Source organism: Rattus rattus, chromosome 9 (assembly GCF_011064425.1).
Source record: "Rattus rattus isolate New Zealand chromosome 9, Rrattus_CSIRO_v1, whole genome shotgun sequence".
In the NCBI taxonomy this organism is placed as follows: domain Eukaryota; kingdom Metazoa; phylum Chordata; class Mammalia; order Rodentia; family Muridae; genus Rattus; species Rattus rattus.
In genome coordinates, this window is record NC_046162.1 from 59,098,889 (window position 1) to 59,122,786 (window position 23,898).

Here is a 23,898-nt window from a genome sequence, read left to right on the forward strand (position 1 = left end):
TTAAAACCAAAGATAAGGATTTATTTGTTTTGGTTTCTTCTTGTCAATAGGAGAAGTTAAGGCTTCAAGGCCAAATCACAGAGGGAAGCAACATGATTAAAACAATTGCTTTTGGCCGCTACGAGCTGGATACTTGGTACCATTCTCCCTATCCTGAAGAATATGCACGACTGGGACGTCTCTACATGTGTGAATTCTGCTTAAAATACATGAAGAGCCAAACGATACTCCGCCGACACATGGTGTGTTTTCTTGTTCACATCACGAGGGGATGTTACATGGTTTCCCAGTTATGTTCTAGAGATAGCATAAGTGTCCAAAAAGTGACATTTCCCAAGTGTCCACAGCAATAGGGTGGAGACTTAAGGAACTGAAAGTCACATTTCTGGGTAATCCTTTGCCCGGACCAGTGCTGCATAGCATCTTAACTACACCCTGTCCACAAACGTCTTTTCTTCTTGTTTTTTGTCTTTTGTTGTTTCTTCAGCACATTAATTACCTCTCCCTACAGTTTGTGTTTGTACCAAACTTAATGAAACGCATATATTCTGTTAAATAGAACAGGACACTGTGGCTCATATGTTAGATGGCGACTGTCTATCTTGGGTGAATACATTTTATAAGAGATTTCCATCTTTAACAGATGATGAAAAGAACGGTTTGCATTTCTTAAAAGTTCTCTGTATTAACTAGGAAAGGATGTGCATAGCTGGCTCTGGTGACTTCTGTGAGTATAGAGGTCAGGTTTGGGGAAATGCAGGCTTCTCCTCTCCATTGCTTCAGGAGTAATCATGAAATGGCTTCTTTAGCTTGGCAAATGTTTCTAGACACATAGCTGTTGCGTTAATTTAGTTATCCTGGAAAGAACCAGCAGGAATAATGGGAGGAAATAGGAATATAGATGGAGCTTTGAAACAATTCTGGTTAATACATGCTTTAGTCCCCTGTGGTAAGTAGGACATGATATCCATGCCTCGCATACCACGTCCCTGCCACCCGGTCCCCACCATCAGCTAAGCAGGGAACACAGCCTCGCCCTTAATGGATATTGTCCAGTGAAACTTTATGCTTGAGTTGTCAGAGAGATGGTAGTAAATTGTTTAATAAGAAATTTTCTATATGTATAAACTTTGTGTGTGTGAATGCTCATGCATGTGTGCACATGTACATACACACCATAGCACACGTGTGAAAATGAGAGAACATTGTCGGAGTCAGTCGGTTCTCTTCCACTATGGAGATTCCCAGAATTGAATCTGAGTCATGAGGCTTGGCAGCAAACGCATGTACCTGCTTTGGCTTCTCGACTGCAGGGCCCGGGCTTACTTCAGTAGTAGAGAACTTGCATTGCTGCCAAGATGGCGGGTGCTAGCTCCAGGGCCATGAATTGAACATTTTGAGAATAAGGAAAAGAGTTTGGAACCAAGTACCTTTCAGCTTCCTGCTGCTCAGCCAGGCCTCCTACCTTTTCAAATAAGCCATGGAAGGACTTCTGTTTATCTGACATATGGCAGGGGGTGGGCAGATAGCGAGCGGCTCACGATCCTCCTTGTGCAGACACATGATGAGGTAGGGTGGTAATGGGAAGAAGCAACTGGCAAAGGTGAGCAGAGCATACTTAGCAACACTAAGCTGCTTAAGAACTTCCTGTTGGCTTGCAGTATTTTATTGTAAGCAAGGATATTCTTATTTATCTAGCTTTTACGTAGTAGGTGATTTAATATCTTGGGCTGAGATAATGCCAAAAATAATCCAGAAAACTTGAGCCAAACAGCCATATGCGTCCTCAGATAGATCGCAACAGCTTAAGAAAGCTATAACTTTTCTGAAAACAATCGGTCTCACTGTCCCCAAGTGCATTCAGCCATCTGTTAACTCAGCTAACCACATTTATCCTGTGTTTCCTTTTCCCAGGAAAGGAACAGGGTGGTAGGGAAATCTTGACTGCTTCATGTGAACTCCATTCTCTTGCAGGCCAAGTGTGTGTGGAAACACCCCCCTGGTGATGAGATTTATCGCAAAGGCTCCATCTCTGTGTTTGAAGTAGATGGCAAGAAAAACAAGGTAAAAGGTGGTGACGTGAGAAAAGGAGACACAGTGGTGGGAAGATTTTGCCAGAGGAAGTGCCAGAGGAAGATTTTGTCTTCGAGAGAGATAGGAATTAGTTCCATTTGTGGATAGTATTGATACGATCATTCTTTCTAGACTTCGATTTGGTTGAGAAGTCACTGGACTCCACACAAACACTCTTTCTGCTTCCAGATCTACTGCCAAAACCTCTGCCTTTTGGCGAAGCTTTTTCTGGACCATAAGACCTTATACTACGATGTAGAGCCCTTCCTGTTCTACGTTATGACAGAAGCAGACAATACTGGCTGCCACCTGATTGGATATTTTTCTAAGGTCAGCAGGATCTGGTGATTTAGAAGCTTAACCACAACGGGCGGCATCATGGGTATTGGCATTAGAGGCTCAGATCTCTGAGGAAGCGGGTGACAGTGATAGTCTTCCCATAAGCAAAATAAGAAAGGCAAACGTGTATCGTAGAAAGCTTCCTGACAGGATTCTCTTCAGGATCTTCCTCTGTTATCTGGGCTGACCGGGAGTCATGTGCAACCTTAGACTGGCATCAAACCCAGGACAGGCTTCCTGCCTTAACCTCCAAAGTGCTGGGATCACAGACATGAGCTGGGACACTTAGCTGATACTGTCACTAGAAGGTTCTGGTTTCTGTGCTTGTGGGTTAAAGCTATTAATTACTGGTCTGGACCCTTTCTGTGAATTTAAAACACATGTTGTAGTCAAGCCAATACTTCTGGCTTTGCCTTCCTCCATGTTAGGTTAAACCTAGTTCTCTGGCTAGGTTCATTTCTAGCACAGCTAGTCCCTTTTCTGACAGTGTTCTTTGCTTTAAAAGGTGCAAGACCAAATTTAGCTTATGGTTTTCTTTCATTTTGTTGAGGCAGGGTCTCCCAGTTAGTCCTGGCTGGCCTAGAACTCACAGAGATCCACTTGCTTTGCCTCCTCAGTGCTGGGATTAAAGGCCACCATAGCTATGGTTATGAGCTTTAAATGTAAGGTAACAACTTAATTAAAACGAAATACAATGTACTATATAATTCATCACTTAAACTCTACAGGGCAAGTGGTTTCTAGTATGTCGACAGAGTTGTGTGACTAGTGGAGTCCTCAGAGTTTTTAAAGAAAAACATTGGTAGTCTGTTCCTGTTTCCTCCTGACCCTTCCTGGCCTTCTGTTTATGAATTGGCTTATTCTGGATATTTTATGAACAGTCAAGTAATAATGTGATTTGGTTGTATTTTGACCTTCCGGGGGAATTCAGTTTGGTTTCCTTTTTTATAATAGGCAAGCTGTGCCTCATTATCTGCTGTTCTGTTCTTGATTTTAGGAGAAGAATTCATTTCTCAACTACAATGTCTCCTGTATTCTCACCATGCCTCAGTACATGAGACAGGGCTATGGGAAGATGCTCATTGACTTCAGTAAGTGATGTCGCTGAGCATCAGCTCCTCAGGCCGCAACCCTGAGGGGATGGGGGTTGGTCACTTGTGTCCTGTGCTCTTGACAGTTCCTAACATTTAGTCATGGCTAGTTAGGGAATGAACAGAGTGGGGAAATGAGTTGCTCCTGACTTAGTAAGAGACACAGAATAATAAAGCAAGCTGTGCAGGATTATCCCGTTTGAGACTGAGACAGCGCAGATGTGTGCCTATGGCTTAAAGCGCTGCTTTGATGCTTGGGATCTCACTTATGTAAGCACTTGCGGAAGAAATCCATGTACCGGTTAAGGTTTTGGGTATTATACTCGCTCTTCATTAATCATGGGCTTGAATTTATCTCCCCTCTGATATGTAACTCCCAGGTTGATTGGGTGGGGGTGATTGTTATTACATTTGTTAGTTTGGTGGGTGCATGTGGAGATCAGAGGACAACTTGCAGGAGTGTCCTCTATGTGGGTCCTGGGCTTGAAGCTTGATGGCAAGAACCTCAAACCATCATTGTCAACCTGTGGGTCACATGTTAGAAAGACATCCTGCATATCAGATATTTACATTATGATTCAAAGTAGTGGCAAAATTACTGTTATAAAGTAGGAAAAAAGAAACATAAATTTTATGGTTGGGGGGGTCACCCTAACGAGGTTGAGGGTTGAAGGTTTGCAGCATTGAGGTTGAGAATCGCTGCCTTAAACTGTTGGTTTAAAATGACTGTAAGCATTGTGCAGACATACATGACATGATTACAGTGCTGTGGGCTGCGCATCTTTGAATCAATAGAATGTGTTGCAAGATATTTTTAGACATACAGAAAAGGACATTACACACAGAAGAGTTGGCGATGCTCTGGCTAGAGGCTCTCAAGAAGCAAGCCTCACTCCTGTGTGCAATGGTTCAGTGTTTGCTATGTCAGCATTCCCAGTGCCTCTAGAGCAAAACCACTGTGATAAACAAGAATTAGTTGTGTCCTAGTCAGCAGCCACTGTCATTGAATTTTAGTCAGAGTAAGAATGAAGATTTGGCTGGAGAGCTGGCTCAGTGGGTTAAGAGCGCTTGCTGATCTTGCAGAGAACCTAAGTTCCAGTTTCCAGCATCTGCACGTCAGCTCGCACCAGCTGTAACTTCATTTCCAGAGGATCTGATGCCCTCTCCTGGGCTCTACACATAGTGCACGTACATAAATTCATACATACAGACAGTCATTCACATAAAATACAAATACATGCTTATAAGTCTTTTTGTCATGAATATGTATAATATGCATGTATCTGTATGTTCACATGTGGCGGGCAGAAGTGATGATGTCTTCCTCCATTTCTGATTTATTTATTGACATCATCTCTCACTAAACTGAGAGCTCACCTACTTTAGCTGGCCTAGCTAGCCTGCATGTCCCAGAAATCCCATCTATGCCTCTAAAAGGCTGTGGTTCCTGGCAGCCACCATGCCTGACCTATTTTTATGAAGATTCTAGGGATTCAAACTCTGGTTCTCACGCTTACCTGCGAAGTACTTTATCTGCTGAACCATCTAATTGGGGCTGGCTTACAGGTTCAGAGGTTCAGTCCATTATCATCAAGGTGGGAGCATGGCATTATCTAGGCAGGCCTGGTGCAAGCAAAGCCGAGAGGTCCACATCTTCATCTGAAGGCCGCTATTAGAATACTGGCTTCCAGGCAGCTAGAGTCTTAGAACCCACATACTCTCTAACAAGGCCACACCTCCTAATAGTGCCACTCCTTGACCTAAGCATTACACACCATTACTGCCAGTAGGTCCTCACCAGCCACACAAAACATGCTCCTTGGAATGGCTGGCTCTCTGCTACTCTAAAGCAGGTATCCTCCTTAAACCTTCTGTGTTTGTATACTGTTTTTTGCTGTTAAGATAAGGTTTAGTGTTGCTTGAAAAGTCTAGCTGGGTTTCCCAACACGAAGGAGGCAGAATCATTGGGGAAATTTTCACTGCAGGACCTATATACTGCTTTATAGACCATTGGCACTACATAGTGAGACCTCTCAGCAGAGCACCCTTACTCAAGGGTGGTGAGGTAGGTGGTCAGTGGGTAAAGCCAGGATAAGGACCTAAGTTTGATTCCCAGAGCCCACACGGTAAAGAGAACTTGATTCCTGCAATTTTTTTTCTATCTCCACACACACATGCACACAAAATAAGTAGATATTTGTAAAATCCCCTCCCCAAATAAAGACAACAGAATCCAGATCTGTGTTTTCTCTTGGTAGGTTATTTACTTTCCAAGGTAGAAGAGAAAGTTGGCTCTCCGGAGCGCCCACTGTCAGACCTGGGGCTCATAAGCTACCGCAGCTACTGGAAGGAGGTACTGCTCCGGTACCTGCACAACTTCCAGGGCAAGGAGATCTCCATCAAAGGTAGGTTGCACTCCCTGACAGTGGCCCCCATTCTGTTTAATCCGACCGTGGCTAGGGAGCATTCCAGAGACCGCCGCTGCAGGGCTGAAGATCCCAGAACATCTGTCCTGGGAATGGCTCTAAAGTGTTTTCTCCTGTCTGGAGTTGTTAGCACTTAATTCATATAAGAGAAAGACCTGGAGAGATGGCTCAGTGGTTAAGAGCACTAGCTCTTCTTCCAGAGAAACTGAGTTCAATTCATAGCACCACTATTATGGCCCACAACACATGGAACTCCAGTTCCAGGAACACACAGGTTCATAGACATACATCCAGGCAAAACACCCATCCACATAAAATAGACATGCATACAGACACAAGCATATATGTCATTTGTTTGCTTGTTTTTCGAGTCAGGGTTTCTCTTTGTACTCCTAGCTATCCTGGAATTCACTGCGTAGAGCAGACCCGCCTGCTCTGCTTCCTAAGTGCTGGGACTGAAGAGGTGTGCCACTATGTCCAGCACCTCATTGCTTTTGAAAATCAAGATATCATTCAGCATTCTGAAACATGTGAATTTTAGGAAAGACATCTTCCCTTTAGGATGAATTTAGGGGTTTCATATTTGACCTTGATTTCTAAGGGGTCAAAAGTAGCTTCTTAACCATTAAATGGTTTTTTGAAGTTACTTGGGCTGGTGAAACATTTGAACAGGTTGACCCAAGTAACACAGATTTGGACTCTGGAAAACTCCATGTAAGGGGGCCTTGGGAGACATGGGGTGTGGGAGTCTGCTCCCAGTGGGATCTCAGTGGCTCCTCTGTTACAGAAATTAGCCAGGAAACAGCTGTGAATCCCGTGGACATTGTCAGCACTCTGCAAGCCCTTCAGATGCTCAAGTATTGGAAAGGGAAGCACCTAGTTTTAAAGAGACAGGTGAGATTTTCCTCAGCTGCCTGTGGTGTCCTTAAAGTACAGGGGCCGCGCTACCCACAGTTACCTTCCCTTCGAGGGCTTAGCTGGAAGCTCCTCCTAGCCTCCTTCCAACTGGCAGCAAGGTCCACAGGGCCTTTGTTGCTAAGCTTATCTCCCTGCTTGTCCTTATCAGAGCTTTTGGTAAGCTCTGTCAGATCTGGATGACACAAGCTAAGCGGCTTTGTGTGGCTTTACACTTAGGCCCATCTCTTCAAGTCCTCCTGAGTTCTAGGACTGTTGTCATGTGGAATGCCACTTCAGCTTAGGTCCAGTCTGACTTTTTAGTTATCTACACATCATAAGCATAAATCAATAATAATGATTTCCAGTTCTCATTGAAGGCAGAATAGGAATAAAGAGGAAACTTTGCAAATCTAAAGATAATATCATCTTGTACCCTAATATATCATTAGGACTTGGGTGAATCTGTTGCTAGTCATTTTAAAGCGTATTAGTTCCATGTGTATAATAGTTGCTTCCTTATTCTTCACAGGACCTGATAGATGAATGGATCGCCAAAGAGGCCAAAAGGTCCAACTCCAACAAAACCATGGATCCAAGCTGCTTAAAATGGACCCCTCCCAAAGGCACTTAAAGTGACCTGTCATTCTGAGCCAGCGAGCCCCAGCAGTAGAAATCCGTACCCTAGGGATCTGTCTGTCATTTCTGTTGCTCTTGTGATTGGCAAGTATAGTATCCTCTGGGAAGGCCACCCCCTCAGCACTGTTCTGGCTCCAACCTGCGTGTACACTGCAGACACTGGTTCTGAGGAACTGTTGTTTCGGCCTCAGTGAGGTTGCCTGGATGGATCTGTATTAGGCTCGAGTACAGATCCCTCGTAGCACTGACCCAAGGAGTTGTGTTATGGTACTGTACCTGTCCAGTCACTGGTCCCCTCTTCATGCTCTTTAACCCCGTGAAGTTTGTTGTGTCCTGACCTTTGTGCTAGTGCTTTTTCCTGCCTGGTTACCAGACCTCCAAACATGGTTGCCACCAAAGGGCCCTTTCCAGTTAGTCCTCACACATTCTTCATGAAGGGGTGGGCAAGAGGCAGTGCCTGTGAGTGTCTGTGTGTCTGCTGGGAGGGTCCGCTCACCCTGCATTTCATCTCACAGTCACTTATTTTTCTCCCTTTTTGTCAAAAGACTTAACTTTGATCAGGGTCAGGCTGACCCAGAGCTAAGAACGCCTGACAATTCCCAGGGGTTCACAGGCCCTGGTCCATCTGAGTGAGTCGGGGTGAAGTTTAAGAGGTGGTGATCCTGTGTTTTCCTTTGTATTTACTTATGGGCACTGGGGCAGCATCTTGCTGGTGGAAATGAATGGGTAATTTTTTCCACAGCAGAAATGCCCTACTTTTTTCCTGCCCCCTTTTATGTTGGCAATTGCCAAAATATTTTAACAATCTTTTTTCATGCCACATCAAGTGATCTCGCTGTGGGTCTTTCCACACTGCCTTCGCCAGCCTGGTGTGGGGCAGCTGTATTTTCCATGTAAGTTGCACTGATTTTGTCCAGAGCTTCCTGGGAGAAGTGGAAAATGTTTGAAATGACTTGTGTTTCTCAGCCCATGACTCAGCAAGACAGAGTGGCCGCTCTGCTACGGTTCGCTTCCCTTTCCAACAGTGCCTCCCCCAGCAGGCTGAAGTGCTTCTGTCTAAGAACTAACTCATTTCCCTTTCGGGACTTGCCACCATCATCCTGTTCTCTGGGTTCCTATTTTTGGTGGTGTTGAGTGAAGGAAGAAATGTCCCCTCTAATTTCTCCCTGCCCAGTATATAACCTGCTATCTTGGGGCAGCCTTTGATGTCTGACATGTCACCCTTCCCAACTTGTCTCCTCCAGCACTGCTGTCCTCACGTGGCACCCTCTCACCACAACCCTAACTCTGGTCATTTGTGCCTTTCTCTTGTCATCTCTGTACACTACTAATACTCACTGTGGGTTGGAGGGAGCTGATTTTAAGCATGTTCAGTGGCGGCTCCCTCCAGTTTCAGTGTAACTGTTAAAATGTATCCAAAAGCCGCTTCCTGGGGGTTTTCTTAAGGGTAAAGGCCTTTCACAGATGCTGAGCCCTTCCCCACACGTGGTAGAATGTGCTCTTCTGTATCTACTCAATAAAGCATGTTCTCTGCTCATGTCTGATTAGTCTGAGGCTTGTTTATTTGTGAAATGGTATGATTGACCTGGAGTTGGTGACTCTGAAGTGTTAGCAGTGGGGTTTGTAGCTGTGGAGTGTTTTCCCCTGTGCAGCAGTTGTTGACAGTGTTTTCTCTGAACTCAGAAGTGGTAGAACAAATGCAGTCTGCCTCCCTCTGGCTCCAGGAAGTAGTTATGCACAACAGTAACTAGTTAGTATAACCCACTCTTTCATTCATCTGCCTCTGGTTTGGGGTCAAGAAACCAATGGAAAGTTAAGGTAGGCTGGGGAGTCCATGGATGCCTGTAGGAGGCAGAGACAAGTGTATTCCTTTCCTCCAAGCATGTTCACCGGGAGCAAGCCACACCGTGTCTAATCGTTATGCAACCTAGATTGTGCCCCTGGAAATAGCTGCATTCTTTGCTTGTGTTTGCTCAGGCAGGAACAGGGAGGTTGGGCATTGCCATCTGTGGTGGAAAGGGAGCTGTGTCTGCTCACTGGCAAGGCCTCTCACTGGAGTTGGAAAATGCAATGGAGAAAAATAACCTCCCTTCTATTGATCTTAGAACAGGGTTTGTTCAAGTCTCTGTGTTGTAAACATTTGCCGCAGAGGGAGATTTTGTTCTCTCAGTTTGAAGAGTGAAGGTAGGCAACATGGACCATGAGGATTGAATGCCAGGAAGGGAGAGAGAAAGGTTGCACAGTCCTGATCCTGTCAGACTAGTTACCACTAAAGATGGAACCTTTCCAGGATGGGAGGATTCGCCTCCCTTGACAGCTCACTTGCCTTTCCTACCTAAAGGACTATGGAGCGGTAGTCTGCAGTTGTTCCCGGGCCTGGTTAGCCACTCAGTGAGGCCTGTGTGTGACAGCCTCATGTGTGCTCACACTGGTTCCACAGAAGGAAACCTGCAGCCTACCGCAACTGTGAGCTGAGAAGCCGGACTGCGCATTGTACCCTGTCCCTCTTGAGCATCTGTACCACCTCTGCCATTGCCTTCCTCAGCTTCAGTTCCCTAGTGTTTGCTCATCCTTCCCTTCTAGACAGATACACATGTCAGAAACAGTCGTGTTTTCTAGAGCAGTGGTTCTCAGCATGTGAGGTTTAGAGGTCAGTGACCCTTTCACAGGGTCACCTAAGACCATCCAGAGAGCCTTGCTTCTCTTGCCCCCAAAAGCCATGTTGTGGTGCGGCCTGGTTGCCTGGCTCTGATGGTCTCCCATTTCTCATGGGAATGGTGAGTCCTGCTCAGTCATTTTAGCGTTGTAGTATGCACTTTGTAGAGCACAGAGATGCTCCTGCTGGGGCTTGGCTGTCGTCAGCCCCTGTTGTTCTGGATAGGTTGTATGGCTGGGATCAGGGAAGCTGGAATGGACTTGTCTGTCAGGCTGCTCGGTCTACATCAAGGTGGGGGCTGTGGAGCACGGTTTGCTTACAGCACACATACATCCCTCTGGAACACGAAACCAATAGACTCAGCATTTTGGTTCCCTTGTGAGGGTAGTCAGTGTAGCTGTTCTTACAGCAGGGCTCTGAGCTACCTTCACTCTCTGCTGTTTGCTTCTGGCCTTTTTGAAGCTGGAGAACTCAGTAGGGTATTTTTTGTACCTAGGCAAATATGCACACGTTCATTTCCAGTTCAGGACGTTGCTTCGGGAGGTCCTTCCCAGTGGTGAGGTTAATAAGGCCTGGTGCGAGAAGCCTCGGAGATAAAGCAGGACGCACGTTCCGGCTGCTTTGCTCTTAGGCGGGACTCTGCACTAGTTTTTGGAATGTACTAGAATGCACAGAACCAACTCGGATGAGTGGTGAGGTACTGAGGAGGGTCTGGCTCACTGGCTGCCGGGGCCTCATAGGGTGTATATCTTGGGAACAGAAGATGAGGACACCTTTGTTAAATAACGGGATGTAATGCGTGCTAGAAATTGGATCTAACCTGGTTTTGCTACAGGTCTTTTGGCCACAAACTTGCAAATGACTACCTGTCCCAGACTGATGGGAGCAGTGTAATTGTTCATTTCCTTTGTGGTATCTTCAGCAATGCCAATGAGTGTCACTAAACCAGAAACAAAGCTCACCCGTGAGGAAAATGCCCCTCTGGGCAAGGCGTCAATTTGTCCCTTCCCTCTTGTACAGTGCCTTCAGCACACGGTTGGACTCCTGGCTTTGTTTACTTGTGCATAGAAGTAGAAAAATTAACTGGATGGTGGACCACTTTGGCTCCCTGGTGCCTCCCAAGCATCCATGGGAGATGAACACTTGCTTCTTGACAAGTTACCTTCTAATAAGGGCTGTTCTGGAAATGACCTACCTCGGACTCCCTTTCTGTCACAAGTCGTTGGAGGCTTGTCTCTTATCTCACAGTATAGAATGTGCTAGAATCTGCTGCATTCCTCTATGTGAGGCCCTTTGTGAATGGCTGACTTTCCTCCTCAACCGGGTGCCAGCCTTGGAATTTCGAGTGGTAGAAGGTTGCAAAAGCTGGGGCTGGTTAAAAGCCCTGGCCGCTCTTCCAGAGGACCCAGATCCAATTCGCAGCACCCACATGGCAGCTCACAACTGTCTGTAACTCTAGTTCCAGAGGAGTTGGCATCTTTACACAGATGTACATACAGATGTACAAACACCAATCCACATTAATAATTTAATTATTTAGAAAAGAAAGAATGGTGCTTGTAGACCAGAAGCAGGAGCTGACCTGCAGTGTGGGGAGAGACTGTAGACAGAACTGAGGTGCTTCAGCTCACTCTTGGGGTTCTCGAAGATGTCACTCCCAGCTTAGCTCAGTAATTCACAGGCTGGCCTTGAATTCCTGACCCCCCGCCTCTACCTTCAAATGCTGGGATTTCGGGAGTGCACCACCATATTTTCTTGATATATGCCAAGTTTCAGAACTATAACTGTACTCAGGGTGGCTACTATTTCAGTTACCTGTACCATGCAGCTCCCTGGAGACAGACTCCTTGAAAACAGGATGTGAGTCCTTCAGAATACTCCCCAAAGAGCTCTTCAACATAGTTGTGGGAGCTGGAGTTAGACTAAGAAATCCCAGCTTCCTGAGAGAGCAGCTCAGCACCCAGAGCACCAACGTTATCTGACCACATAGCTGAGTGGTAATGAAGGGGAGCAGAGAATGCTGGGAATGCAGCCGGACAGGTGGTGTCTGACTAGAAACTGAGAAACTGGCCTGACCATGCACAACAGACCAGTGGAATGGAGACGGTGGAGTGCGGGTGTCGGGGGCTTGGGGAAATGTGGCAGGTTATACAGGTGCACAGAAGTGAGTTTTTAGACGCGTCCATCTCAGCTCCTACTAAGGTTTTCAAGTTCCCGTGGTGTCTGAGCTCCCATCAAATGCTGGACCATTCACTGAATTTTATTTCTCCTAAACCTCCCAAGCTTGAAGCAAAAGAGTAAGAGTCTCCTCCCCTGCCGAGTCTCGTGAAACTGATGCAGGGACCCTGGGTGGCTCTGTGGGCAGAATGGGCACCTGGATGCTTTGTGGTTTGGGAGGTGAGCGGATGAAGTGTTATCAACTGGGAAGTTCTGTAAGGACTCCAAGGAAGACGTCCACTTCATCTCCATGTGGGAGAAGGAAGAAAGGCTGAAGATGATCTTGGTGGTAGTCTTGACTTCCTTGGTCATTTTAGCAGTCTCTGCTGTCAGGCATCCAAATGCTTACCTTTCCTTCCTGTTCAATATACCCTGCCCTCACCCCCATCACACAGAGGGGATCAAATGCCTAAGAAAAGTAACTTATTTCCTCTTTGAAATGAGGAACAGAGAAGATAGAAGTGTGTTGCGTGTGTCTGTGTGTCTGTGTGTGCACGCGCATCCACACGCGATCTAATAGGTAAGTGAGTTTCCTTTGCTGTTAACCCTACCCAAGTAACTCCAACTCACTTCTGGCCCAGCCCTTGTCCTTTGTGTGTGTGTGTATGCGTGCATGTGTACGGACAACGTGGGGCCTGGGGGTGGGGGTGGGGAGAGTCTTGGGTATTGTTTCTCTCGTGCTAAACACTTGTTCTTTGAGGCATAGCGTTCACCTGGCTCTGTTCTGCCCCTACCACTGTGATTATAAACATACACTACCATGCCCTGTTCTCTCTCTCTCTCTCTCTTTTTTTTTTTTTTATGTAAGTTGTGGGGATCAAAGCAGGTCTTGATGCTTACACGCCAAGCACTATGCTGGCCATATATTTATTTATATGCGTACACATCAGAAGAGGGCATCAGATCCCATTAAAGATTTTTGTGAACCATGTGGTTGTTGGGATTTGAACTCAGGACCTCTGGAAGATCAGTCAGTGCCCTTAACCGCTGAGCCATCTCTCCAGCTGCCTCCCCCCGCCCCCACCCCGCACCACTACTACCCCCGCCATGCCCTCTTTTCCCCTTGGATTTCATTCTAAGGGAATTTTTGTAAATTACATTTACTTATGGTGTGTGCACACACACATATGCGTGAATACTGCATCATGTGAAGAAGTCTGAGGATGTGTTTTGGGAGTCCGTTCTCTCCTTCCACCAAATGTCGTCCCAGCTTAATTCCCAGGCTCAAGCCTCACCTCAGCCTCCTGAGGGCTGAGACTACAGATAAATAGCATGGTACCTAGCTTCTGGTGTCTAAACATCAAGATTCTCCTAACAGGCACAGGGTTCCCTCACTAGATGGGGCTCTCTGAGGTTGGAATTGTTCTGTTTCTCCAGAGTTGAGGACAACTAACTCTTCTAAAAACAAAGCAGTTGAAGGCCACTGTCACTGTTTGAATATGCTTGACCCAGGGAGTGATACTATTGGTAGGTGTGGCCTTGTTGGAGTATTTGTGTCACTGCGGGTGTGAGCTTTAAGACCCTCATCCTAGCTGCCTGGAAGTGAGTCGTCCACTAGCAGCCTTCAGATGAAGATGTAGAACTCAGCTCCTCCTGCACTGTGCCTGCCTGGACACTGCCATGCTCTTGCCTTGACGATAATGGACTGAACCTCTGATCCAGCCCCGATTAAATGTCCTTAGAAGAGTTGCCTTGGTCATGATGTCTGTTAACATCAGTAAAACCCTAACTAAAACAGCCACCTTATACAAGAGGATTGATGAGTGACCTGGGACTGAATTATGCGATCAGGAGGGTTGGGTTAAAGAGGATGACCACTTTTCCAAACCGTCTTTTAACTTTATTTTGTATAACACATGCCATGATACATGCAGAGAGGTAAAAGGACAACCTTTTTTCCTTCCATCTTGTGGGTCCTGGGGATTGAATTGAAACAAGTGCCTTAGCCCACCAAGCCATATCAGGAACCTAAAGTGAAGAAGGCGCCTGTCCCCACCCCCAAAACATGCAGCACCTTCTCCACCAGGATCTTTTTCTTGTTTCTATTGCCATTTTAGCCAGGCTGATAAGGAGTTGGGCCTGGGCTGGGAAATGCTGCTCTGTTATTCTGGCATTCCGCCCTCTGCCCAGCATGGCTGAGGAAGCTGCCTATTGCTGCTAACTCATTTATCGAGCCCTGCTGTGTGGGGGGCATGGAATACAGAGTGGGAAGTTTTACCTTAGGTACAAGGGAAAGCTGGGTCAGTCCAGCTTGTGAGGAGGCAAAAGTGCTTTGTGTGTCATTGCTACCAGAGGCCAAGAGTCCCGGGAGAAATGCAGAATTTGGGTGGTGCGGGTCTGGCAGGAGCTACCCGGGTTGAGGACAGAAGGCACAGGACTTGGCTGAAGTTCATCCGCTGTGATGTTCAGGGGCGAGATGGGCGTGGCATCGTTTGGGAGGCATCCCTTGGGGCTCTCTCTGAGCTCTGGTCATCCTCTTCTGTGCCCAAGGACAGTGCTACATGTTGCTGGTGGTTAGGGGCCTCTGATCTTCCTCTTTGACTCTGGAGGCTTTCTCTGGCCACCGCTCCAGGCCCTGCACTCTGGTGATTTGTCTCCCGTCTGCAGCTTCCTAGAGCAGTGAAATTACAGGTTCGCCTGCCAGCCCTCAGACACCCTCTGCAGAGAATTGTTATCTAAAGCCCCTTCCTGGGACACGGGGCTATCACTGACCAGGAAACTGCTTTTGTTACCAGCTCACTGTGTAGCTTAGGGCAAATTACTTTTCTAACCCTGGAAAATGATGTCTCTTAGCAACCAGTTCACCCCATGCATATAGAATGTTCATCTCGTTAGTAATGGGGGTGAGTTCCAGAGGACCTCTAAAAGAGTCAGATGCCTTGAGAAAGTCTCAGGAAAACCGAACTCATGCCTGTTCTTCGCAACAGCCAGTGTTCTATCAGCAGAGACAGGGAGGGGCCGGAAGTCAGCACCACGTGAAAACAGCATGGAGCTCAGAGTGACCTGCATCTGTTCACTGTTGGCATCCACTGTTCTTCCTGCTCTGATTCACTGGCTCTGTGCTCCTCCCCAAGCCTGGATCATTTATTTTCATGCTGGCTTTAGGAACCACTTGAGGGAAAAGCTCCTGCTCGTGTGTTTGTATCTGTGTGTTGGGGTGGGGGGGTGTAAGTCGCTTAGGGTATCACCTCTCCCATGGGGCTGCTTGCTTAATGATAGTTGTTGAAGCCTAAGAATCTATCTCTTTAAGACGACATTCCGGACCCAGGGATCAACAACTAGGACTTTACTGAGCAAGACAGAAGATGTCTGCAGAACGTCTTATTCTGTGGCTCCACTGAACCTAGCAGGCATGGGCTGGGGAAGATACAACTTCAAGATAATCAGGGATGGCAAGATGACTGACCCTGTAAAGGCACCAGCCACCATGTCTGACCACCTGAGTTAGGTCTCTGGCACATGAGAAAGGAGAAAACCAACTCTTGACCTCCACATACATAGCATATATATAAACATACACAAATAAATAATCCAAAGACCATCAGGGCCTCTTTTCCTCCCGTGGCCCCCTCTGCTGGATAGAATAAGGGAGCCTCTTCTGTCTGATGGAGAAGGACACCTGGCCGTTTTCCCGTGATGCCCTTGCCACCCTTTAGATGCCTTTGCCTACCTTCGACGGACAACCCTCTGGTGCCAAGGAGGTCCTGCACTATACGTCCCAGCTGATACCCTGGTGAGGGAGAAAGGAGAGTTAGAGAAAAGAGGAACAGGAAAAGAAAGCTGCCTTGGGCATGGGGAGGGTAGAGCGGGGCCTTGCAAATGCAGCCATTCTCATCACGGGAATGATGACCTGGGTCCCTTCATCCATGGCTTAACTCATTGGCTGTCCTCTTGCTAGTCCTCTCACCAATATTTCCGTGTACAGAAAGTAGGCTGAGTATTAGGGGTGCAGAGCGACCCAAGCCTGAGTCTTCCTGTGGGGAGTTTGTAGACTGGGAGTGACAGTCACGTGACACGGCAAGACTGCACAAGGCAGTGTGCCAAGGAGAGCATCATCCCCAGTCCATGGAGACACACTGTCTGCTCAGGGTAGGCTGTCCCACTTTAGCTGCTAGGGATCGGGCAGTGAAATAAGGAATGGCTCCAAAGGGCATGAAGGGGCTAGACCTCATTCACAGGGCATTTGGGAGTTGTAGGAAGAGCTTGGTGGTTTCTGTGTTGTTTCATTTGAGACAGATACTTGCTTTGTAGTCTAGGATGGCCACAGGTAATCCCTCTGCCTCAGCCTCCCAAGAGCTGGGATTAAAGGTGTGAGCTACCACACCCAACCTTCCCTTTGTGGTTCCCTTTCTGATGGAGGCTTAAGCAGAATAAAGCCTACCAGGATTTGCAGTGCTTACTCAGGGGGCCAAGGGTTGAAGCTCAGCTCTCTTATCTTCCTGGTTGTTTCTTTTTCTTAGCTCTGGCCCCTCTCCTACCCCTGCAGGCACTCCCCAGGCACGCATATCCCACCCTCTGGAGAGAACCCGAAAGCCCAGTCTTTGGGTCAAGTCACAGCAGCCCTCAGTGCTGGCCAGGCATGCCCCGCCCCCCAGCCAGAGCGGCACTGTTTATTCCAGTGTAGTTAATGGGCAGCAGTGCCCCAGCCCAGGGAGCATGCTGGGTAGACAAGGGCAGCACTCACCTGTTCTCTCCGCTGACTGGATGGGATGTACTCCTAGGAGAAGGAGAAGGGGATGAAACCTGTCCTACTCTTTTTTTTTTTTTTTGAGACCATGTAGGCCAGGCTAGCCTGGAACTTATATTGAGTTTCCTGCTAGGATTGCTGGCAGGTGTCATCCTCTGCTGACACTAGAGACTCAACCTACAGCCCTATAAATGGTAAGCACACCCCTTTCACCACCGAGACCCATGCTAGCTCATTTCTTCATCTTTTTCAATGTCTCATTATGTGTGGTTGCAAGGTTTTGTTTTTTTTTTCAAAACGTGTATGTGGTATGTGTGTGTGGGGGGGGTATGGTGTATGTATGTATGTATGTATGTATGTATGTATGTATGTATATATATATGTCTGTGTGGTGTGTATGTGGTGTGTGTGTGCATGGTGTGTGTGTGGTGTGTGTGTGTGTGTCTGTGTCTGTGTATGTATATGTGGTATATAGTGTAGCATGTGTGTGTCTGTGTCTGTGTATGTATATGTGGTATATAGTGTAGCATGTGTGTGTGTGTCTGTGTGAGTGTGTGTGGTATGTGTGTGTGAGTGTGTGTAGCATGTGTGTGTATGTCTGTGTGTGTGGTGTAGCATGTGTGTGTGTGTCTGTGAGTATGTGTATGTATGTTTGTATGTGTCTGTGTATGTGGTGTAGCATGTGTGTATATGTCTGTGTGAGTGTGTGTGTGTGTGTGTGTGTGTGTGTATGGAAGCCAGAGATGAACACTGATTGTCTTACTGAATCACTGTGCACTTTGATTTTTGAGGCAAGGCCTCTCACTGAGCCTGAAGCTCACCGATTTGGTTTGACTGGTTGACCACCATGTCCTAAATCTCGTCCAGCCTTTACTTCCCCAGTGCTGGAATTACAGGTCCACTGCCTAGCTTTACATGTGGGTGTTGGGTGCAAGATTCAACTTCCCATGCTTGAGTTGAGCCATCTCCCTGATCCTGTTTTTTAAAGACAGGATCTCACGTAGGCCTCGAACTCAATGTAGCCAAGAATGACCTTGAACTTCTTATCATCTTGTGTCTACTCCCGAGAGTTAGGACTACAGTCAGGTGCCACTATGTCCCACTTAGGTTCTATAATTTGACCTTCTCCCCCAGCCCCGTGGTCTCATGATTTGCTGCTATGGTCAACTTGGCAATGAAGGCCGTGCTGCAAACATCTCAGGGCTCACGTGACATTCTTACACAAACTTAAGATTCCCTGATGTGAAACTATTGGTCCAAAGATGCATACATTTCCACCTTTAATGGATGCAGCCTGTATGCTCCAAATGGACAGAGCATGACTCCTCAGGACAATGGTGTTGAAGAAAAAGGGCAAGCCAAAAGAAACTGAGCTCTGTCCAGTTGACTTGTCTCCTCCCCCAGGACACTCAATGATCCTGATCTGCGCAGACCTGGCCGGAAAGTCTGTCTTCTTCCTACCTATCTCGGTGCTGCTGTTCAGCCTCAGAACATTCTCTCCGTCATCTTGCTGGTATGGAACCAGGCTGCAAACCTCTCATCAGCCTGTCATCTACTGGCTAGGTCCTATAAACCTGTGCCATTGGCACTCCCTAGAGCATCCTGCTTGACTGATGACTGACAGGGACAGTGTCCCATGAGCATCTGCTACTGCATATTACAGAAGCCACTCTGAGCCACGCCCACGGCCTTTCTCACTCACCCTCCACCCGCTTCCCCATCAGACCGTAGAACTGGCGAGTCCTGCTTCTCTTCAATTCCTGAAGCTTAAGTTCGATGCTGGGGACAGGGATTCCCTGGAGAAGCAGAGAGTTAGCAGCGTTAGAGTGCGGTGCTGATGAAGAAAGGGGGAGGGGCATAGAACCATCTCAACAACAACCAGGTTCTTCTTTATGTTTTACCCCAAACAGCATATTGTACTAATGATGATGTAAAATCTCACATACTGTGTTCCTGGTACTGCCCTCAGGACTTTAATTTAGTAACACTAATTCTCAGTCAAACCTCATGAAAATGGTGTCCAATTCTATTACGGTCACCATCTAACAGATGGAAGACAAACAGGTACATGGAGATGAAATATGGACCAGAAATGGCATAACTGAAAAATGGGGTCATAGCTTGAACCCCAGTCGTCTAGATCAAAGGGCACGAGCATACGCAGGTCAAAATTTCAATATTTATTATTAGACTATGGAGCTGGGCATGGTAGCATGTGATTGTAACCCCAGCACCTAAGTGGCTGAGGCAGGAGCATCGTGAGTACAAAGTTCATCTCAGCCACATAGCCAAAATATTACCATACACATGCACACGTGGAGGCAGGAGGATTGCCACAAACTGGATGTTAAACTAGTCTACATTTAGCACCAGTCCAGCTAGGGACATACAGTAAGACTGTCTCAAAAAGAGAACATGCGATCCCCTGTCTGTTTTACATACATGGAAACTGAAGTTGCTAGTAACTTTAATTAGGGTAACAGAGGAGAAGCTGAAACAGGATTCGGACGTCTTGAGAAATGATCTTTTCCATCTTGAGAAGTGCTGTCAAGGATCAGAATCAGGCTGCCACTTAATATGGTAGAACCACCAGAGCTAGTAGCTGTTCTATACTCTGTCGCTCCAGATTTAAACCCCCCTCTGAAGCTGGGCATTCTGAGAGAAGTTATTGCCCCTGGAAAAGCCAGTTTAATCCTCCAGCCTAGCCGAATTAGCATTACCCTTCCCCAACAGCTGTAGACCTACATTCCCTCCCGCCACCCCCCTTGCAACTTTGGCCAAAGCCCTCTCCCTCTTTGGCCTTAAGTCTCTGAGGAATCATCTCTGAACTGAGACAGGCGGGAACCACCTTTTCCAACAGGGCTGAAGACAGACCACAGCCTCTGGGAGCCAGGGACAGATCAGGGACTCTCCTTAGGGCCTGGGCAGGATCTTAGGACTCCAGGGATCCAGCTGTACGTCACGGAAGACCCATGTGCTGTTTGGGGTTGATCGCACCCCGTTTCATGATGGGGAGAGTCTGTTTTCTAAGTCCTGTCCTAATTCAGTCTCCCAATCTGTCTCCTCCCGAAGACGTCAGTGGCTGGGGCAGCTGTCGCCAGCTGGAGTCACCCAGCCTAGCCAGAAACCAGAGAAGAGTCTCTTTGGAGATTGAGGCCCATCTTCGAACAGCTCATGAAAACCATTTTGCCTTAACAAAGGGCATCCTTCAAGTGCACCCTGGGAAGACTGGTCTTCTACAAATGAAATAGAGCAGACCTTCTATCCACTAGGTTTCTGCTAGGGGGAGGGGAGGCATTAGGAGAACCATTCTAGTTTATCCAGGAACTGGTGTGTGTGTGTGGGTGGGTGTGTGGGTGGGTGTGTGGGTGTGTGTGTGTGTGTGTGTGTGTGTGTGCGCGCGCGCAAGCAGGGCACCCTGGGAACTGGGAGCCATCAGAATGTCCCATTTGTAGCGACAGTTAGCAACATGCAGAGTCTGTCTGTATTTCTAGTTTTCTAGCCTAGCCTCTCCTCTCCTAGTACAGGCCTCATGTCTTAGGAGACAGAGGGACAATAAAGGAGAGAGGAAGAGACAAGGTGAAGATTCACTCCTGCCGGGTGAGCTAATTGACTGACTACAGGGGAAACGGGAGCTGCCAAGGCCAGTGCATGCAAAGTCGATGACACTTCCGTGTGGCCACTCCCTGTGCTATCATCCAATGGGACTTTTCACACACTGCATGTCTGTTACTGACTCCAAGGCCAGAATGAACTAGGCTCACTTACCCCCTCTCTCTATGCTACAGGCAAGAAAACTGAGGTCAAGATAGCAGGGGTCAGTGGATAAGCTGAGACTTAAACCCAGGTCTCCCAGGCCTGCCATCTTCTCCCTGTGCCCATATTTCCCCAGTCAAACTATACAGGGCCTTCCCCATCCTCAGGGCTGTCTGTGAGTGGTTCTTCCTAGGGTTCTATTTATACTGCTCCTCCCCTCCCTAGGCTGGCTTTGAACTCCCTATGCAGCTAACAATGACCCTGAACTTCTGATATTCCTGCTTCTACCTCCCGAGCGCTGGGACTACAGGCATGCACCATCATGCAGTTTTATGTGGTGTGGAGGATTGGACCCAGGGTTTCATATATGCTACACAAGCCCTTTACCAACTGAGCTGCATCCCTAACCTCCCAATGCCAGGGACTCCCAACTTCCAGTGACCTCACATGACCAAGCACCATACGCCAAAATCAGTTGAGCGTCCTCTCTGTCGTCCTGGGACTATGGGGAAACAGGCTCCAGTTATCCTCCTGTCAAGCCTTCCTGACTGCCAGACTTTTGTTGTGGTTCCCTGGGAAAGGACTAGGAGCTCCAAGGTCAGGGTCTTCATCAAGGTAAGGGATATTGGATCTTAGAGTAGGGTCAGAGTTTCAACTTTAAGATTTCTTCTCAGCCTGGAGAGATGACTCTCAGCTGTTAAAAGCACTGATTGCTCTTCCAGAGGTCCTGAGTTCAATTCCCAGCAACCACGTGGTGGCTCACAACCATCTCTAATGGGATCTGATGCCCTCTTCTGGTGTGTCTGAAGACAGCGACAGCGTACCCATAAAATGAATAAATAATTAAAAATAGTTCTTCTAAGTGACAGTATGCAGGAGGGTGGTAGATGGACGACACCATTGTCAAATACCAGTGTTTTTCAGGAGGCAAAAGCAATTCCTCGTGTGTGACAAAATAGCAATCCTACTCCAGTTGGTCACTTGAAAAGAGAATCTGGGGGCAGGGGAGATGGCTCAGTGGTTAAGAGCACTGACTGCTCTTCCAGAGGTCCTGAGTTCAATTCCCAGCAACCACATGGTGGCTCACAATCATCTATAATGGGATCCATGCCCTCTTTTAGTGTGTCTGAAGAGACTGACAGTGCATTCACATAAAATGAATAAATAAATCTTAAAAAAAGAAAAGAAATTCTGGAAACTCTCCCATTCAAAGATACATAGAATCAGAACCTAACTAACCTAACTAAGGTGGAAGTTGTGCTTTTGAAGCAGCACACCTTAGACAAGCTATGTGACCTCTCTATACCTCAGTTTTCTTATCTGTGAAATGGGATAGCAATGAAATTTTCCCCATGAAGTTGAAAGGGGTTACTTTTAACAAGGCCGTCAGGACAGTGCTAGGAACACAGTAGGTGTTAACTGTTTCCATACACACAGCACACATCGATGCCTTCACGAGTACACGCCAAATGCTCCTCTGGCGGTTGGTTAGATCAAGGCTTGACCCTCTCCATCCTGGGGAGTTGACCAGTCAGTCTTGCCATGAAAGTACTTAAGATAGTGCCCTCTGCTCTCCTGGCAGCCTCAGAAAGAACCTCCCAGCCCTCCACCATGGGTCCTCATCTCAGAAAGGTACCTTCAGGTTCACGGTCACCCAAGACTCTGCTTCTGCACCGAAAGTCAGGTCCTCTCTGTCTCGTGTTGTAGTGGACACTGCTGGCCCGATCAGGAGAAACAGGGCAAGGAGAGGCAGCATAGTGAGCAAGTGCTGCTTTGTTCAGGGAATCCAGGAGCGACACTCAACCTGATGCCACCTCTTCCAGTGGGCTCAGATCCCCACTGGGCCACTCAAATGTCCTTGCTCTCCAGGCCTTCCAGCTTCTCTGCCTCCTTCCTGTGGCTTGCCCCACCTTTGCACTGCTTCATGTAACAGCCTCTCTCCTTGGCTGATTGAGCCAATGACATCAGGAGCCTAGACCTCCCCATAGCCACCCCAACATTTGATCCCAAGGCTTACTTACAACTGATGCAATGCCAGCCGTACCTTTGGCTGAGTTCCTTCCTGTGACAGGTGCACAATGGCACCGGATGTGGGACCTGGAGATTACAGCTTGCCAGGGACAGCCCCCAGGGGACTATCTTGCTGGAAATAGGAAGAGAGCTGTATGGTGCTTCCTTCCAGGGCTCTCGAGGTTGGCCAGTCTGTCACTGCTGATTGACCACTCCCAGCCCATCTCTACTGACCTGCAGTGATATCCCACTGTTTCCACAGCCTTCTAACACAGAACCACACTTGCCCCCTCTGCGTGCTTCCGTATCGCTCTCCTACAAACTCCAAGCTCATTCTCTGTCTGTTTAGCTCCTCCCTCTGCCTGGCCATCCATTCATCCTGTCATCTGCCAGTCTAGAACAAAGGCCCTGCTGTCAGAGATCAGGAATCCACTTGTAGCATCATCGTTGAGGAGCTATGTGACCCTCTGGCTATTACCTAACCCTCTTAACCTTAGAACCCTCCTGGGTAACACAGGCTGATAATGACATTCTGCAAAGGCCGAGAATGAAATACAATGTACAGCATTCAGCACAGTGTAGAGTGTGGGATGGTATATATTTAACAGCCATTAACTAACTAAAAAAGCTAATGTTAGCTTTTTTCTTGAGATAAGAGTTTCTCTGTGTAGCCATGGCTGTCGAGGAACTTGCTTTGTAGACCAGGCTAGCCTCGAACTCACAGAGATTTACCTGTCTCCCAAGTGCTAGCATTAAAGGCTAGCGTCACCATGCTGTCTGGCTAACTACTGCTATTATTACTATTATAGGGAATGAATGGGAAGACGAAGAAAACACTATGCCTGTCCTCAACACCAGAAATCTGTGGTGTGTCGCAATGGAAATTGTTTCAGAATACCAGTACGTGCTAAAATGCAGCCCCTGGTTCCGGGCCACCACAGGCTGTCAGCCTGTCTTTTATTTAATTCTCTCATGGTCAAGACGCCAGTGTCTCCCTCCAACCTCTTGCTTTGGGCTTTCCATTGTCTTCCTTAACACATCCTTCCTCACAGGTATCCGCTTTTGCTCTCTTCATTTTACAGATGTGCAGACAGACAGGTCAGGCTTGCT

At 47.4% G+C, this 23,898-nt stretch overlaps 2 protein-coding genes across 5 annotated transcripts in view; one reads left to right on the forward strand and one right to left on the reverse strand.

The window, feature by feature from the left end:
* Kat7 (lysine acetyltransferase 7) overlaps window positions 1-9,003 on the forward strand; it is a 33,798-nt gene extending 24,795 nt beyond the window's left edge. For 2 of the 4 annotated variants that reach the window (XM_032912032.1, XM_032912033.1), the window contains 7 exons: window positions 51-242; window positions 1,975-2,064; window positions 2,263-2,403; window positions 3,410-3,503; window positions 5,762-5,908; window positions 6,717-6,823; window positions 7,356-9,003. In XM_032912032.1, coding sequence (XP_032767923.1) covers window positions 51-242; window positions 1,975-2,064; window positions 2,263-2,403; window positions 3,410-3,503; window positions 5,762-5,908; window positions 6,717-6,823; window positions 7,356-7,457 — 873 coding nt within the window. In that variant the 3' untranslated portion in view covers window positions 7,458-9,003. The remainder of the gene's footprint in view (window positions 1-50; window positions 243-1,974; window positions 2,065-2,262; window positions 2,404-3,409; window positions 3,504-5,761; window positions 5,909-6,716; window positions 6,824-7,355) is intronic. The other 2 variants (XM_032912036.1, XM_032912034.1) reach the window with 2 other exon arrangements.
* Window positions 9,004-14,736: 5,733 nt separating this feature from the next.
* On the reverse strand, window positions 14,737-22,559 carry Tac4 (tachykinin precursor 4). Its single transcript, XM_032913212.1, is given in 6 exon segments — window positions 14,737-14,874; window positions 14,876-14,946; window positions 16,006-16,065; window positions 17,020-17,052; window positions 18,725-18,818; window positions 22,415-22,559. Coding segments are annotated over 6 exon segments (420 nt in total). The 5' UTR covers window positions 22,535-22,559; the 3' UTR covers window positions 14,737-14,832.
* Between the last annotated feature and the right edge of the window lie 1,339 nt (window positions 22,560-23,898).